At 43.2% G+C, this 17,359-nt stretch overlaps 1 protein-coding gene across 5 annotated transcripts in view; it reads left to right on the plus strand.

Annotated features, from left to right (window-relative positions):
• Window positions 1–17,359, plus strand: part of LOC145392953 (nuclear distribution protein nudE-like 1) — a 451,924-nt gene that overhangs the window by 271,863 nt on the left and 162,702 nt on the right. For all 5 annotated transcript variants that reach the window (XR_013896084.1, XM_080267243.1, XM_080267246.1 and 2 more), the window contains exon 5: window positions 12,892–13,113. Coding sequence is in view for 4 of the 5 variants with exons in the window: in XM_080267243.1 (XP_080123369.1) it covers window positions 12,892–13,113 (222 nt within the window). In the remaining variant the exon portion in view is untranslated. The remainder of the gene's footprint in view (window positions 1–12,891; window positions 13,114–17,359) is intronic.

Genomic DNA, 17,359 nt, shown 5'->3' on the forward strand with positions numbered 1-17,359 from the left:
CAGACCTAAGTATTGTACTATACAGGGAAATTATCTAAGACATATTACCTAAGATAAAGTAAACCAACAAGATTATGGCTTTACTAGGTAAATCAACAAGGATGTGGTTTTAACTAAACCAACAAGAATATGGCTGCTCACCTTTACCCAAGAGGACAACAGGCGTGATGGAGGTAAGAAGAGGATCCGAGGCAGGATGAGGCACCTAGCATACATCTCCTGCATCACCCACCACACCACCTTCCTCACCACTTTCGTCACCAGCACTTTTGACACTTTCACTAGCTAATGCACTCAGTTCATTCATAAACCCTTCAAAGTCTATTTCTGACACCTCAAACATCGAATCAGTCTCTTGATCCTCCTCAGTATATGGCTCTTCTGATGTTGAAGGGAGTGATTCCTCACTTTGTTCAAGCCGAAGGTAACGGGTGATGAGTGTTTGCTTCCATCTGTCTACTTCCTGGTTGTACTTGTCGGTGTAGTAGTGGAAGGTTTTGCCCAGTGAAGACATCACCTCCTCCACTCACAACTGAGAGCGTTCGATGTCCTGGCGCTGGTGCTTACTAATATAGGTACACTTCAACATAGGCTTGTAGTATAGGGCTGTTTCATCAGTGTTATAAGTTTGGTCCCTGCTGTAGCCGCCCTCGTCAATTATCCCCTTTTTGATGGCTGGATAATCCCTGTCTGCCATTTCATTTTCTGATGCACGCTCCCCCGTGAGGCGAATGTGACATAGCTGCTTCCTCTTCAGAAAGCGGCAAAGCCATCCCACAGAGGCTTTAAATGGATTCTTTACAGCAAGTTTCAGAGCTGCAGCTTTGTAGAAAATCTTGGCCTGGTCCCTGATGCAGCGCCCGTTCTGTGGAATTCCTTGCTTCTCCTTCCTCAGGATTAATGTAGCCAGGTACCACTCCATAAGAATTATAGCCTGGTTGGTCAGCATGCTTCTCCCGTCCAATGCCTCCGTCCCATATGTCTTCACAGTCATCTTTATGGCCTCCCTGTTAGTCCATATAGTTCGCACAGACGATTCTGCCAAGCCTGGTTCCTTGCCAATGGCCGTGTTACCCTTCCCACTCTCCTTCTTCCTAATGACTTGCACCTTCATGGCATGGGTGATGCACTTCTTCTTCCTGGGGGAGGGGGCAGACATCCTGGCACACAGAAAAAATAGCCTCAGAGTACACGGGGACTTACCTGGAACAGCAAGTGTACCCTCTGTACGCATATGTTTCCTCTGCTGGGACTTTCACCTCACCACCCTCTAAGTGGCGCATATGGGCATCACGTGACGAGTGAGCAGCATCGACGTCACAAGGTGGGCGGAGCATAAGTAACCGTTATCGCTTCTTGGGGGGGGCAATGTCGCGTACTCGGGGTAACCCCGGATTTGGGCCACTCTTCGCCCCCTGTCTCGCTTACAAGGAGTTCAGTTCGCATACTAATAACAAATACAATAAAAATATATATATATATTTGTCCGCGTACAAAGGGGATCGTGTACTCGGAACTTGCGTACTGTGGGGATGTACTGTACTCTTCTCCTAAACATCTTAGAACAAATATTTGATCTACACACACTTTTCCCTTCCTAAATCCCCCTTGTTCTTCTCCAACTAGCTCCTCTGTTATATACCTAACCCTATCAATGAGTATTCTACCATATGTTTTTCCAGTCACACTAAGAAGGCAAATACCCCTATGGTTACCACATACTTCTCTCTCCTCTTTTCCTTTGTATAAAGAAACAATTATACCTGATTTCCAGTCCTCTGGAACCCTTCCCTCTTCCCAAGCCAATTTACACAATTTCTATATCCACTCCACAACAATCTCACCCCCATACTTTAGCATATCATCACACACTCCATCAGTTCCTGGGGTCTTTCCCATCTTCATCTTCATTGCATCAACTGCTTCTGCCCTATTGATCTCTTCCTCCCTCCTCTTATCTCTTCTTCTCCCAGCCATTCCCCAACCACTTATACTCACACTGCTCTCACTCTCTGCATTCAACAAATCCTCAGAGTGCTCCTTCCATCTCCTCATTCTCTCTCTCTTCTCCACCAGCAATCTGTTATTCCCATCATTCACTCCTCTGCTATTTCCCCTTTCACACTGTCTTGCTTTCTTTACCTCCTTCCAAAACAATTTCTTACTCTCCCTCCATTTCACTCTCAGATTCCTCCCAAACTCTTCATCCACTCTCTTCTAACTCTCCCTCACCAGTTGTTTCACCTCCCTTTTGCTCATATATACCTCTCTCTTCTCTCTCTCATCTTCTCCCCAACCTCTTCTCACTAGCCAGTCACTATATGCCTTCTTTTGTTCCACAGCTCGTTTCACCTCATCATTCCACCATGCTGTCTCTTGCACACCCCTCCCTCTCCTCCTCACTCCACAAACCACTTCGAATGCTGTGCCTATCTCTTCTGTGAATATCTTGCATACTTCTTCTTCCACCCCTTCCATCTGCTGTAACTCATACATTCCCGGTCATTCCTTTACTACGCACTTATACTGTACTCTCACTCTCTTGAAACTTCTCCAATCTTTTCACAGGAGCTGTTTCCTCCTGTCTTCCCCTTCATCCCTTCACCCGTTTTCTTTGCAGCCTTACCTCTGCCATCACTAAGTGATAGTCCTAGATTCCATTCCCCCACCCTTTCAACACACTTGCATCCAACACCTGTCTCCTCATTCGCTTATCCACACACGCATAATCTATCATTGCCTTTCGTTCAACAAGTTCACTGTCCATCCTCCTCATGACTCTGTTGATCATCTTATGCCGGAAGAAGGTGTTGGCTATTGCTAACTCCTTACTAGCACAGATGTCCACCAAAGCACTACCATTCCCATCTACTTCAGCTGGCACACCCCACTGACCAACCACTCCATCCACTTGTACATTCTCAACTTTGCCATTCATATCTCAGTCAAAAACACTCTTGCCCCTCTCAAACTTGTCCTTACATGCTTCTACACTCGCCCAAAACTCATCTTTCACTCTTGCCACTCTGTCCTCGGTCAGCACATGCGCACATACAATCGCCCAAGCTTGTATACCTACTTTCATCCTCACCCCTACAATTCTTGCACCAGCTGCTCCATACTCTCTTTTATTCTCCTTCCACTTCTTGCTTATCATCAGACATACTCCCTCTCTTGCCCTCTTATTCTCATAAACTCCTGCACAAATTCCTAAACCATATTCCCATTCTCTCATCCCTTCACCTTTCCATTTAGTTCCAATCAATCCACATACATCCACTCTTGCGTCCTAAAGCATCTGAAAATCTCTCTCTCACTTCATCATTCACTCCTCTCACTTTCCATGTTTCCATGCTTAGAATGTCCTTTTTCTGTTTCTTGGTTGTCAATGTATGGTCTATCCTGGTCCGAGGCACCTTGTTCGCTTGTTTAATTACTTCTTTTTACAGGGTGGGGCACTAACCCACCACCAGTATAAATTCACCCCTATCTAAAATCACTAAATTATGGCAAACATTTTGGAGAGCCTCAGAGGGCCCAACACTTGTCCTGGGCTCCAACCAAATGGGCAGATTCACATGGCCATGTGGAATGTGACAGGTGTGACCAAGGAGAGTAAGAAGATGGAAGTGGTGATTGTATTCATGAGTGCAAGATATGCTGTGATGGCATTGTGTGAAACCAAGATGTAAGAGTGTGAAGTGGAGGAGTGGGAAGATGTAAAGTGTGTAAGGTTGGACATGAATGGGCGAGAAAGCTGCAAGAAAGGAGTTAATTTGTTGATGAATGAAGTGTGGCAAAGTGGAATGAGAGATTACAAATGTGTCAGCTCGAGATGTATGTATGTCAGGTTCAATTTTGAAGTGAAAGTGTCAGTGATTGTTGCGTATGCATCGTGTGATGACATGAGTGAGACAGAGAAAGACAGGTTTTTGGGATGAGCTGAATGAAGTAGCTGGAGAAATGCCCAGTAGGTATAAAGTGATTGTAATGGGCGATATGAATGGTAGAGAAGACACTGGTCCTGTGAATGATATAATGGGTAATAATTGAGTACCAGAAGAGAATGATAATGGGAAGCGACTGAAGGACATATGTCAGGAAAGGAGGTTGTGCATTTGTAAGTCTTCTTTTAAATACAAGAATGCGCATAAATGTATGCGGCATAGAGTAATGGAGATCATGTTGAAAGCAGCCTAATTGATTACACACTCGTAGAGAAATCGATGCTGGGTAGTGTTGCCAATACGAGGGCAATGAGAGGAAGATATGGAGGTTTGTCAGATAATATGATTGTGGTATGCAAGATCAAGCTGAGAGGAGTGAGGTGGACCAAGAGAGAGAGGAGCTGTCAGGGAGAGAGACTAAAAGTCAAGAAGCTGAGGACCAAAGAAATGGCAGATGAATACAGGGTCAAAGTAGGGGAGGAGTTAGGATCAGTGAATTGGAATGAAATGGATCTGGACAGCTTATGGAATGTGTATAGGGATTGCTTAGTTAGGAATGCTAAAGCGATCTGTGGTGTGGCAAGAGTAACAACAAAGAAGAGGGGCATGGCATGGTGGGATAAAGAGGTTATGAGAGCAGTGGAGCAAAATAGGAAGAAGTGGCTGAAGTGGATACGGGACAGGGGTTCAGTTAAAATAAGAATTGAATATATTTAGATCAAGAAGCATGTAAAGAGACTAGTGAAGAGGAAGAAGAAGATGGTAAATGATGATCTAGGAAGAAAATTGAATCCAAATTTCTCTGTAAATAGCAGGTATTCTGGAAAGACTTGCTGAAATGCAGAAGTGACAGAGGAAAGAAACATGAAAGGTTGTAAGTGGTAAATTATTAACCCATGGGGATGAGGTAAGGACCAGATGGAAAGATTATTTTGAAAGTCTGATGAATGGGAATGGAGAGAGCAAAGTGACTGTTAACATGACTGGTTTTGGGGGTGAACAGAGAAGGAATGCAGTGCCAGGAAACGTGACACTCGCAGAGGTGAAGAATGCTGTGAGGCGGCTGTAAAATGGCAACACAGCTGGGACTGCGAAGTTTATGCAGAGATAATTTAGTGTATTGTATTGGAGAGAGTGGAATGAAGTGCTTGTTGAAGGTATATAAGAAGGCATGGATGGGTGAAGCTGTGCCAGTAGAGTGGAAAAAGGCAGTGATTGTACCACTGTACAAAAATAATGGTGAGTGAACTGAGTGCAAGAATTATCATGGCATAAGACTTTTGAGTGTGGGAGGGAAGGTATATGGAAGAATAATTATACAGAAAGTAAGAGAGAGATCAAAGGTCCTAGTGAGTGACGAACAGGCTGGCGTTAGGAGTGGTAGAGGATGTGTGGATTAAATATTTGCTGTAAGACAGATAATGGAGAAGGCATGTGAGAAGGACTATAAGGTGTTTATGGCATATTTGGATCTGGAAAAAGCATACAAAAAAGTAGACAGAGAAGGACTGTGGAAGGTTTTGCGTATTTATGGTGTAGATGGTAAGCTGCTAGGTGCCGTTGTATTTATGATGGTAGTGAGGCATATGTAAGGGTAAATGGGCATCTAAGTGATTGGCTCATGATCAATGTGGGTGTGTGACAAGGTTGTTTATGTCTCCATGGGTGTTCAATATGTATGTGGATGGGTGACGAGAGAATTAAAAACATGAGTAATGGAAAGAGAGATGGCTGTGGTAATGAATGGTGATGGATGGAATATCTCAAACTTGTATGTCAGTAATGCAGTGCTACATCAAATACCAGACAATATCTTGGTAGACTAGTGCAGAGTTTTTTAGATGTCTCTGAGCATCATCCCTTGAAAGTCAGTGTAGAAAAGAGTAAAATGATGGTTATTGAGAGAGAAGGTGACTCCAAGTGTGATGTTACAGTGAATGGAGAGAGACTGGAGTTAGTGAGAGAGTTCAAATACCTGGATGCAGTGATAGAAAAAAAGAGGACAGTGTGCAAAACAAGCGGAAAGTAGAGTGACACAAGGAGGGAAAGTAGCTGGTGCTGTGAAGGCCTCGATAAGAAACAGAGGCTAGAGTTTTGCAGCTGCACGAGGCTTACGTGAAGGAGTTTTAGTGCCAACTTTAACGTACGATTGTGAGAATACGGTATGGCTCAAAAATGAAAAGTCAGGAGTAAGAGCAGTGGCAGTGGGACAGCTGAGAAATGTATGTGGGGCTCAGAGAGTGCGTAGCATACAGAATGATGTGATTCGTGAAAGATGTGGAGTGAGGAACTCTGTGGACACTAGAATCAAAGAGAGTGTACTGAGATGGTTTGGTCATGTGGAGATAGTGGATGACAATATAGTGGTGAAAGAAGATATATCTGAGAGAATTTGCAGGAGGGAGGAGGCAAGGTAAGCCAGGAAGAAGGTGGAGATATATGGTGAATGAGTGTGTGAGGAAGAGAGGTATGGAAGTCATTGAGGCTAAGAAATTGACACGAGACCGAGCTGGTTGGATGAATTTTGTGCGGAGGAGCACATAACCAGGGATTTGGCACACACTTTTTAACCTAACAACTTTCAGATTGACTCTATCAGATAGATGTATGTGAAGCTACAGAGTGTGGTGAAAGTTTTTTTTGGCATAATGTGATGGAGCCAGAATTTCAAGGGCTTGAATGATGAGTGAATGGAAGCATGGCCCTTTGAATTGGACAAACGTTGGCAGTCAGGACGTTGCTGCTTCTCACCCTGGTCTAGGGTGGGAAAGGAGGTCTGGATGATGATGATGATATATATATATATAAGTGAGTTTTACGCCAGTTACCCCTTTTTTGGATAAGGGCTGAGGCGTTGCCCCTGGGTAGAGGACTTTGGTTTGGAGCGTGTAGCATTTTATGACCGGATGCCCTTCCTGATGTCTGCCAATGACCCTTGGGTGGATTTGATCCTCCAACCCTTCGGTCAGAGTGGAGCGCTCTAACCCACTGAGCCACAGCTGCTATATATATACAGTACCCTCGCGTCCAACACGGTAATATTGTCATGCATGGGTCCCGTGTTTGACCAAAAACACGTTGGACAAACAATAAAGCTTATGGGGAAAAATGAATTATGTCAGCAACCCTAGGAAAAGTCACCCTAAATACCTACAATATACCTATACTGTACATATATTGGTACCGTACTGTTGTAATTATAATAAATGGTACTGTGCTATGAATAATAACTAACCTTTTAGGATAGCGATGGTGGGATTGCTGGGAATGGAAGGTGGTATCCAAGGCTGTAGGTAGTCCTACTTGGTCCCCGGAGGATGGCTGCTGGCGTCACTAGCGGGTAATGGCTGCTGCTCCTCCTCAACCTCCCTCATAAATCCTTCGAAATCACACTCAGAATCACTATCTTCGTCCACGGCCATGGAAGGTCCTTCTTCTGCCTGTCCTAGCACTCTGTAAACCTTCACTGCTGCCAGGATCTTGTCTTGGTTTTTTATTATGGTCCTCACCTTGGCTTCATTCATGTCATAGGCCTTGGCAATGTCAACTTTCCTCTCCCCTTTCTTCTTCCTCTCGATGCTTTCTAGCTTGGTGGCCTGAGGGAGGTGCCGACGCTTCTTGGGGTTCTCAGAAGTCTTCCTAGGCATCGTGAGCAGGGTAAAATGCAGTAACAAGGGCAGAAAATGCAGCAAGAAAAAAGCACCTTCCAATGCGAATTATGCAACTGAGTGGCACTGTGGCGGGAGAAATTTAAACAAAACATCACGTGACAGCAGAAGCGTTTTTAATTGGGCAGCATCACAATCACGTCACGATAGCGGGCGGGGAAGGCTACTTGATCAGAAGTTTTCATTGGCTATCATCATCATGGGAATGTCCAGTATGACCGTGTTGGACCGGGGGTGATTGTGCTAGAGGTGAACTCTACGGATTTCTCCCACTTCTCGGAGCTCTGTGCGTGTTATGCTAACACAGTCGTGTTGCAGTAATTAAATCGTATTAAATAATACTAATTTTTTGCTCTCCATGCTGGACGTGAATCGTGCTGGACTAACGCGTGTTGGACGCGAGGGTACTGTATATATATATATATATATATATATATATATATATATATATATATACACTGTATATATATATGATAGTGTATGTGAGTGAGGTGGAGGGGGGGAGAGGGAGGGTGAGGCCAAGGATGAGGTGGAGGGATGGAGAGTTGAGGTATATGAGAGAGGGGGGTGTGAGCTGGGAGCAGGGCAGTGAAATGGCGGGGGACAGGGTGACGTGGAGGCAACTTGTTTGTGGCCACCCCTTACGGGATTAAGGCGTCTGGCAATAGAAAGATAAATTGATAGATAGGTATATACAGTACATATGTTGTTTTGTTGTGCACATGTTCTATCTGTTGTTCTGTCATGTGGTATTTAATACAGTAAACTTATGTTTTGAATTACTGTACATTCCTTTTGACTATGCAATGATTGCAATTACCAGAAAAATAAAAATGTCATTCGTGTTTTTCATTTCCGGTAATATAATCCTTTGTATTATGTGGCCACATTTACATATTAAAAGGTACTGACCATTTAAAACAGTTTGCATGTACCAAAAAATTAAGTAATCATCATGGCACTTTAATCGTACATTTTATTCGCAGCATGCTAATGCATAGTTGTAAATTACTGCTGTTAATCAATAAGGTACAACGTGAACAAGCATAGTGTAAATAATTTTGACAGTAATTAGCAGAGGCAGACGAAGAAAACAAGTACTTGCCTGGACATTCCAGAATCACAAAATATAGTGAACCTATCTATTGCCAGATCCCTTAATCCTGTAAGGGGTGGCCATTTGTATTATGGGGAGGGGCACTAACCCTCCAGGAACCCACTTGGTGACACGGAGGAAGCACGTATGGTTTGGTTATGTGGTTACCACCCAGTGTTGTAAATGGTTTCTTGGCTTACAGGAAACCATTTGGCTTGTCACTCAATGTAAAACCACCTGTAAAGGAAAGAAAAGTAATAAGAAGTGACAGGAAAGATGGGAGAAATAAGAAGAGAGGAGGGCAGGCACAGATAAAGGCTAAGGAAGAAGTAGACAGCACTACATCAAGTGAGTGGATGATGGTCGCCACCACCTACCACCACCATATTGAGTTTTTCCACATACACTTTGTTCTCTGCCGAAAAACCAATGAGATACACGTGCCAAAAGCATTTATCCATTAACTGGATCAAACTGCCCCGGATGGTAGTCAACGGATGTAGACAGAGCAAAAATTGATAATTGTACTGTATGTGGTTAAGGTATTTGCAGGCCCAGTATGATGTAATGAATTGGTCATTTAATACACAGCGTGGCACACCCGGTGATCTGATTTTAGGTGTACGCTCATAAATATGGAAGTCACTGGGACTTCATTGATTATGAAATAAGATGTACAGCTGCATTCTTTGAATGCATTATACGGCTGTACGTCCACTAACAGAAGCCCTGAAATGAGGTTAATATATGGAGATTATGTGAGGGAGGGAGATTTCAAGTAGCAGGAGGAAGTACCCTGTACTTGTAAATGGTTATAGAGGGACTTGGATGTGCTTTTATCATGTTCATCATATAAAATCAGAGTAGCATGAGGAAGGGAGGTTTGGAGTGACAGGAGGGGAAATGATAAGTGATGATAGAGAAGTTTGGGGGTATTTTTATTGCAGGTACCCTTCACAGGAAGAAAGTTTGTTCATTCATTCATTCATCTATCCATCATCATCTAATCCTATGTTGCCCCATGAGGAGCATAGGAGCCCAGGGCGAGGCAAGTTGGCCCTGACATTTAAGATGAGTAGTTGGCCTCACTCATCCCTGAGTGGCATTACTTGAGCAATAATCCCCAAGCACCCCTTGGATATAAACCTACCCAGGCTCGGTCTGATTGGAGCACCTTAATTACCCACTAAACCACTAGTCTCCGTAATTTGGTTACAGTACATCCCCTTAGTACGTGATCCTCAGTGTATGCGAGGACCCCCCCCCCCTTTTTTTTTTTTTTTTTTTTTTTTTTTTTTTTAAGTACTCGAATTGAACTCGTTGTAAGCGAGACAGGCAGCAAGGAGTGGCCCAAATCTGGGGTTACCTCGAGCACGTGACATTATCACCCCAAGAAGTGCCAACCACCAGTGATGGAGAGTGGATGCTTGTCTATGAGCCATTTCCTAGGGAGGATCAAGAGGATGATGCAGTGTCTGAGGTATAAGAAATAGACTTTGAAGGGTTTATGAACAATATAAGTGCATTAGCTAGTGAAAGTGTCGAAAGTGCTGGTGACTAGAGTGGTGAGGAAGGTGGTGTGTTGAGTGGTGCAGGAGTTGCACTCTAGGGGTCCGAGACAATTCATCAAGTCAATTTGCCATCAGACAATTCCCCGTCAAAACATGGATGATTCCCCTTCAGTATACTTATTATTAATTAGTCAATAATAACTGTATTTCTGGGGGATCCATAAAGGTCAGTGTTCAATAACGTAGGCTTTGGATATTATTTATTAGTTTTACCTTTAGTCAGTATTGACTAAGATGCAACTAATAAATAATATCCAAAGCCTACGCCGTTGAACATAGACTTTGATGGTCATTAAAGTATTGATTAATTAATAATAAGTATACTGTATTTATAGAATGACGGGGAATTGTCCTGACGGGGAATCATCCATGTTTTGATGGGGAATTGCCTGACGGCGAATTGACTTATGGCGAATTCTCTCCTTCACCACTCGACACACCACCTTCCTCACCACTCTCGTCACCAGCACTTTCACTAACTAATGCACTCACTTCGTTCATAAACCCTTCAAAGTCTATTTCTGATACCTCAGACATTGCATCATCCTCTTGATCCTCCCCAGTAAATGGCTCATAGACAAGTCTCCACTCTCCATCACTGGTGATTTAATTAACTTGTTTCTTCCTCGCTGTAGTCGCCTTTGAATTATTCTAGTGTCACCCATAGGTGTCTTCATTAATGACGGTGAATTGTCTTGTTATTGTTGTGACGGTGAATTCACTTGATGCCAAATTGTCCTGAAACAGAGTGGTGCAGGAGACAGTTCGCCTGTTGTCCTCTTGGGTTAAGGTGAGCAGCCATATTCTTGTTGGTTTAGTTAAGCCATATCCTTGTTGACTTAGTAAAGCCATGATCTTGTTGGTTTACATTATCTTAGGTAAAATGACTTAGATAGTTCCCCTGTACAGTACAATACTTAGGCCTGAAAGGAGTCTCAAGGGTTGCCCATGAAGGGGGGTGCTGCCCATATGTAGTTTTTCCCATAAACTTATATATTCAGAGTACGCAAATTCCTAGTACGCGCCATCCTCTGCCCCCCATATACTCTCATACTAGGGGGATGTACTGTATGTGGTTACCATCCAGTGTAGTAAATGGTTTCCTGGTGTATAGGAAACCATTTGGCTTGTTATGCTGTGTTGAGTCACTTTCAGATAGAAGGAAGAGGCAAGAATGAATGAGAGAAAGACAGAAGAGGAAGGAAAGGAAAGAAGAAGGGAAGAGAGGAAAGGGCAGTCACCCGAGAGTAACACTACATCGAGTGAGTGGATGGTGAACGTCCCCACCTACCACTAGGAAAGTTCGTAATGGTTAAAGACTTGCCAGTTACCTTTGTTGGGCATGAGGGAGAGTAACTGTAGGATGACAGTAAAAAGAAGCTATTTGGTATTTAACCAATGGACCCTGGGCTAAAATCTGCTCGTGCCTTACCTCACTTGGGGGGGGGGAGAGATAGAGAGAGAGAGCTTTAATTTTAACCTTAAGATATCAGAAACTATAGCAGTTACGGAAGTGAATTAAAGACCATATTACTCAGCAAGTCTTCTTCTTGCAAATGAAAGTATCCCCAAGTCTGTAGGTCATCGCATTGATGAATAATGACAAGAGGAAGAGGACCAATTTTTGCCGCAAAAACAGGATGTGTTGTGTGTCTGCCCACGGCTCTGACTGTGGCTTTACTGTAAATGAGATAACTTCTCCATTACTAGATCAACTAGACATGATGGTGTCCAAGGCACACCCAGTGGCACAATCACTGAGTCCTTTCCTAGTATCCTTGGAAAGATGCTTGGCAGGGGTGGATGAGGCAAAAGTCCACGTGAAGTGGAAACAAAATCGGACTTGCTAGGTTAAGAACAGATCATCCTACACCTGGCAAAGTCACAGAGACGACTGAGGTATGGGTGTGTGGGCTGGTGGGAGTCTCCCCCGAGCTTTTGGTGACAATAAAGTGGCAGCCACTTCAAACTGTGCCGGGAAAACAAGTGCAGTTCCTACCGACACCTGATGCCACCGCGCTACTGATTTTTTGACAGTTCCAATCGACGCTTGATGGTAAGAGGTTAAAGAGGAGGGAAGGAGCCTTGGAGTGGCAGGTGAATGTATTAGTGATTGATGAAAGAGGCATGGTAAGGTATTTATAACAGTTATTCAGTAAAACAACAAGAATATGAAAGCTTTATTGTCATGACTCATGGCCTTCCTGTGATATGAAAATTGTCATTATGGCTGGAGTGTGGTGCTGACTAGTGATAGAAAAGGTTAGAAATATTTTTGCTACACCCAGCTTATAAAATAAAACAGTATAAAGGAGGGAGAGTGAATGGCAGGAGGGAGCAGTTATAAGTGGTTATAGAGAGATTTAATGGCATTTTAGCCACAGACTCCCAGCATACACTGTGAGATTGGATAGCATATATATAGGTAGTCTAAAATCCTCCCACAGATCTTAGGGTCTTAGACAAGAGCTAAACATCAAGGATAAGGAATGTAAAGCAATACATGAGAGTGTTGCTTGGAGTGGTGGGAGGGCAATGTCAAATTCTGATAGAGAGGCTTGAAGGTGTGTTGTTGTTGTCATCCAGCTAACCTCCTCCCTCTCCCACAGACCTAAGACAAGAACTGTGCATCAAGGACAGGGATGATGAACAGCCAGACAACGACAAGGCGACGGAGCGCTGCCGACAGACCACCACATCTCTGAAGCACTACATCCAGCCACCACCAAAGCTGGACCTCTCTTCATTACCCCTGGGGGATGGTGTGGATTCCAATAAAATTGCAGCTAGCCAGCAGATTCCAGACACTACCTCAGCCACACCAGGATTACGTAAGCTGAGTTTCAGTACAGTGAAATTTAATTTTTACTGAACAGAGTGGGTTTAAAAAGGATAGGGGGTGTATAGATCACACATTTACAATGAGGACACTTGAGAAACTTGTTGCAAAGAATGAAAAGCTGTATCTTGCATCTAGGGATTTGGAGAAGGCATATGGTAAAGTGGATTTGTAGGATTTATGGAGTGTTTTAGGCATATTTGGTGAAGTGGCAGGAGGTAAAGAGAATTAGGAAGGGAGGTAAAGAAGTTAGTAGGGGAGTAAAAGATATAATTGGTAGATTGCTAGTAATGGGAGAAAAAGTGAGCAGATGGAGAGAACACACTAAGGAACTGTTAAACATAGAGAATCAGAGTAATGCATGTATAAGTGGCTGGGAGAAGGAGGGAGGTGAGAACAGAGAAAGAGGTCAGTAGGATGGAAGTAGAGGAAGCAATGAAGAAAGTCAAAATGGGGAAAGCCCCCACAATTTATGGAGTATGTGGTGAAATGATGAAGCATGGGAGAAGGGTTGTAGTAGAATGGGCATGGAGGATATGCAGATTAGCCTGGGAGGAAGGTAGAGTCCCAGAGGATTCGAAGTCAGGTGTAATTATTCCCCTAGACAAAGGAAAAGGGGAAATGAAAGTGTTTGGTAATCATAGGGGAATTTGTCTTCTAAGTGTAATAGGAAAAGTATATGGTAGAATACTTATTGACAGAGTTAGGGAAATTACAGAGGAATTAGTTATAGAATAAGGAGGTTTTAGAAGGGAAGAGGTTGTGTAGATCAGGTATTCATCCTTAGGTCTTTAGTGGAAAAGTTTCTAGGGAAGGGAAAGAAGTTGAATACAGCCTTCTTGGATTTGGAGAAAACATATAACAGAGTGGATAGACAAGGAATGTGGAAAATATTAAGAATATATGGAGTAAATGGGAAGCTGCTAAATGCTGTGAACAGTTTTTATGAGGGTGCTAAGGCTGCAGCTTCATTCGTTTCATTTTGTTTTTAAAGGCTCCAACATGCTTGCATGCGTCAGCCTTGGTCACTTAATGGCAGCTCTCCATGCTGCACGATCCATTGCAGCCTCCCTGTTCAGTCCCTTAACCCTGAGGTCACACTTAATGACCTCATCCCATTTTTTTCTTGGTCTACCCCTCATAACCCCATCCCCAGTATTAACACTTCTCACCTTCCTCACCCAATTATCATCCCCCATCCTCTCCACATGTCCAAACCATCTCAATCTATCTCTCCTTATCATAGCACCAGTACGCTCCAGTCCCATCCTACCTCTCAACTCTTCAATCGTATACCCAGCCCCCCCAGACCTTGCACGCAAGGACGCACTACACATCCACCTAATCATTGTCATTTCTGTACATCTGAGCGTGTGGATAGTGAACTGAGTGAATTTTTCTATCTGACTGTTGGACTGAAATGTGGATGTGTCATGTCTCCATGGTTGTTCAGTCTGTACATGGATGGAGTTATAAGAAAGTTACAAGGTAGCACAGTGGATGTTGGAGCGGCCTTAATGAGAGAGGGCAGCATTTGGAACTTCCTGTACTGTTGTTTGTAGCTGATACTGTATTGTTTAGTGAAGACGAAGGGGAACTGCAAGGCTTTGTGAAAGAGTTTGAGAGAGTGTGTAAGAAATGGAATCTAAAGGTGAATGTAGGGAAGAGTATAGAGTTATGGTTTTCAAGAGAAAAAGAAGTCGCTGAATATACAGTGAGGTTGGATGATGGGGAAATCGAAAATGTGAATGTGTTTAAGAACTTGGGTAGTGTGATGAATAAGGATGGAAGTTTAGAGGATGAAGTGCTTCAAAGGGTACAAGAAGGAAGAAAGGTTGCTGGTTTTTTGAAAGCCATGATAAGAAATCAAGGAAGTGAACATCGAAGTAAAGAGTAGGTGCTTGATAGGGATACCAACTTTAACATATGTAAGTGAAGCTGGGACCTTGTTGGAAGGACACAAGTCAAGAGTGAATTACTTGAGAGGAGCATGTGGAGTTACATGGAGAGACAGACTGACAAATGAGGAAGTGAAGGAGCATTGTGGTGTGAATGTGGATGTGATAGAAAGCGTTTGAAGAAATACATTGAGGTGGTTTGGCCATGTGGAGAGGATGGTGAGTGAGAGACTAACAAGGAGAGTGTGAGTGAAGTGGAGGGGGGGGAGGGAGGGGGAGACCAAGGATGAGATGAAGGGATGGAGTGGAGAGGTATATGAGAGAGGGGTGTGTGAGCTGGGGTGAGGGCAGTGAAATGGCTCGGGACAGGGCGACATGGGGGCAGTTTGTTTGTGGCCATCCCTTGCAGGTTAAGGTGTCAGGCAATAGATAGATGGTGAAGTGGGCAGTGTTGAGAGGGTGATAATGCATGTTTGAAGGTGGTGAAGAAGTATAACATCTGCAAAATTAAAGCCATTAAAAATTGTTAATTCCAAATATTTATTTTTTTATTGCAGTGATGACCACAGTAAAAAAATACATTTTGATTGTTTCCATCACGTCACATTTTAATACAAAACTTAAAAGAAATTTCATTAAAATATACCAATTATAAATTTTGATCTGTACAATATTGTACTAAATTATATTGAAAGTGAAGATTATTTTTTAAACATATTAAAGAAACAACACTATATACATGTATTCTATGACTCACATAATTATAACTTCTCTAGTCTTTGTAACTTTCAGCTTTTTTGCTCCAAAACTTCATTTGGTGGCCTGTTGTTTTGTACACTTTTTCTGGTGCATCCCTATGATTCATCCAGTAGTAGTCTGCCATCTTACTGACATCCTAACATCCCTGGTACCTTCTTTCCATGACCTTGATATCCTGATGGAATCTTTCTCCCTGTTCTTCACTAACCACACCAAGAATTTCAGGGGAAAATTCCAATTGCAAATCCAAAAAGTGAACTTCGAGACCAATGTTGCAACCCGACTCCTTAACCCCTACACACCAGGGGTTTTCCGATGTCACCCACTCCTCCCTATGGGGGATTTCTGTGATTTGAGAAAAAAATACCCCTGATTCAAACCCTAATATCTACCAAACTATAAAGAAAAATTAAAGATACATAAGACTCACCAACTCCTCCTCTTTCAAATGAAAGTAACTCCACGTCTTCAGGTGGTCCTGTCGCCTCCTCTTTCAAATGAAAATATCCCCACGTCTCCAGTTGGTCCTGTCAATGATTAAGGATGAGTTAAAATTCAAAGAGTGGCGGGAAGATGCTTGCATCTATACACGTCAACTGGTGTTGCTCCACTTCCAGAATCGTGACGGCTATACACGTCAACCGGCGCATAGGGGTTAAACTTGATCAACAAATTTCTTACAGTTTCTTTGTAATTCGGATCATTATTGTTACCTAGAATCTTAGAAATTACTTCTTTGAATGATACCCAAACGTCTCATTCCAGGTCATTCATCTCAGTATCAAATTCTGCACCAGAAATCAGTTTTCTAATATCAGATCCAGTTAATACATCCTCTTTCAATTTAGTGTCAACCAAACCAGGAAACTTCTGACACAAACACATAAAACAAGCTCCATCTTTTGATAGGGCTTTGAAAAGTGCGTCATTAATCCAAGCTTAATATGAAGAGGTGCTAGTAGCAGTTTATCTGGATTCACCAATCTAGGTCTTGTTTCGTTTCGTTTTGTTTTTGAAGGCTCCAACATGCTTGCATGTGCCGACCTTGGTCACCTAATGGCTTCTTTCCATGCCGCTCGATCTATGGCAGCCTCCCTGTTCAGTCCCATAACCCTGAGGTCACACTTAATGACCTCATCCCACGTCTTTTTCGGTCTGCCCCTTGCAACCCCACCCCTAGTATTAACACTTCTCACTTTCTGCACCCAATTTTCATCCCCCATCCTCTCACATGCCCAAACCACCTCAATCTACCTTTCCTCATCACAACACCAATACACTCCAGACCCATGTTATCTCTCAAATATTCCATCATAAACCCAGCCCCCCAGGCCTTGCACGCAGGGATGCACTGCACATCCACTTAACCCTTACACCGCGGACTTGTTTTGCTTTGACTTGCGGCTCCCGCGGGCATATTCGCGCTCCGACAGACTCTCTAAAAATATTTGTCGAAAATCAGTTATTAGTCCTAGAATATTAAAATCACATATACTTATGGCACATACCTTCAGCTTTCTCCTTGGGTGTTTGTTGAGCCTTCGTCGAGTACCGTAGGACTTGTGGAGACCTCTGAAGTTG

The sequence above is a fragment of the Coenobita brevimanus genome, chromosome 23 (assembly GCF_032717465.1).
Source record: "Coenobita brevimanus isolate Jiangsu-jjx chromosome 23, ASM3271746v2, whole genome shotgun sequence".
Classification (NCBI taxonomy): Eukaryota; Metazoa; Arthropoda; class Malacostraca; order Decapoda; family Coenobitidae; genus Coenobita; species Coenobita brevimanus.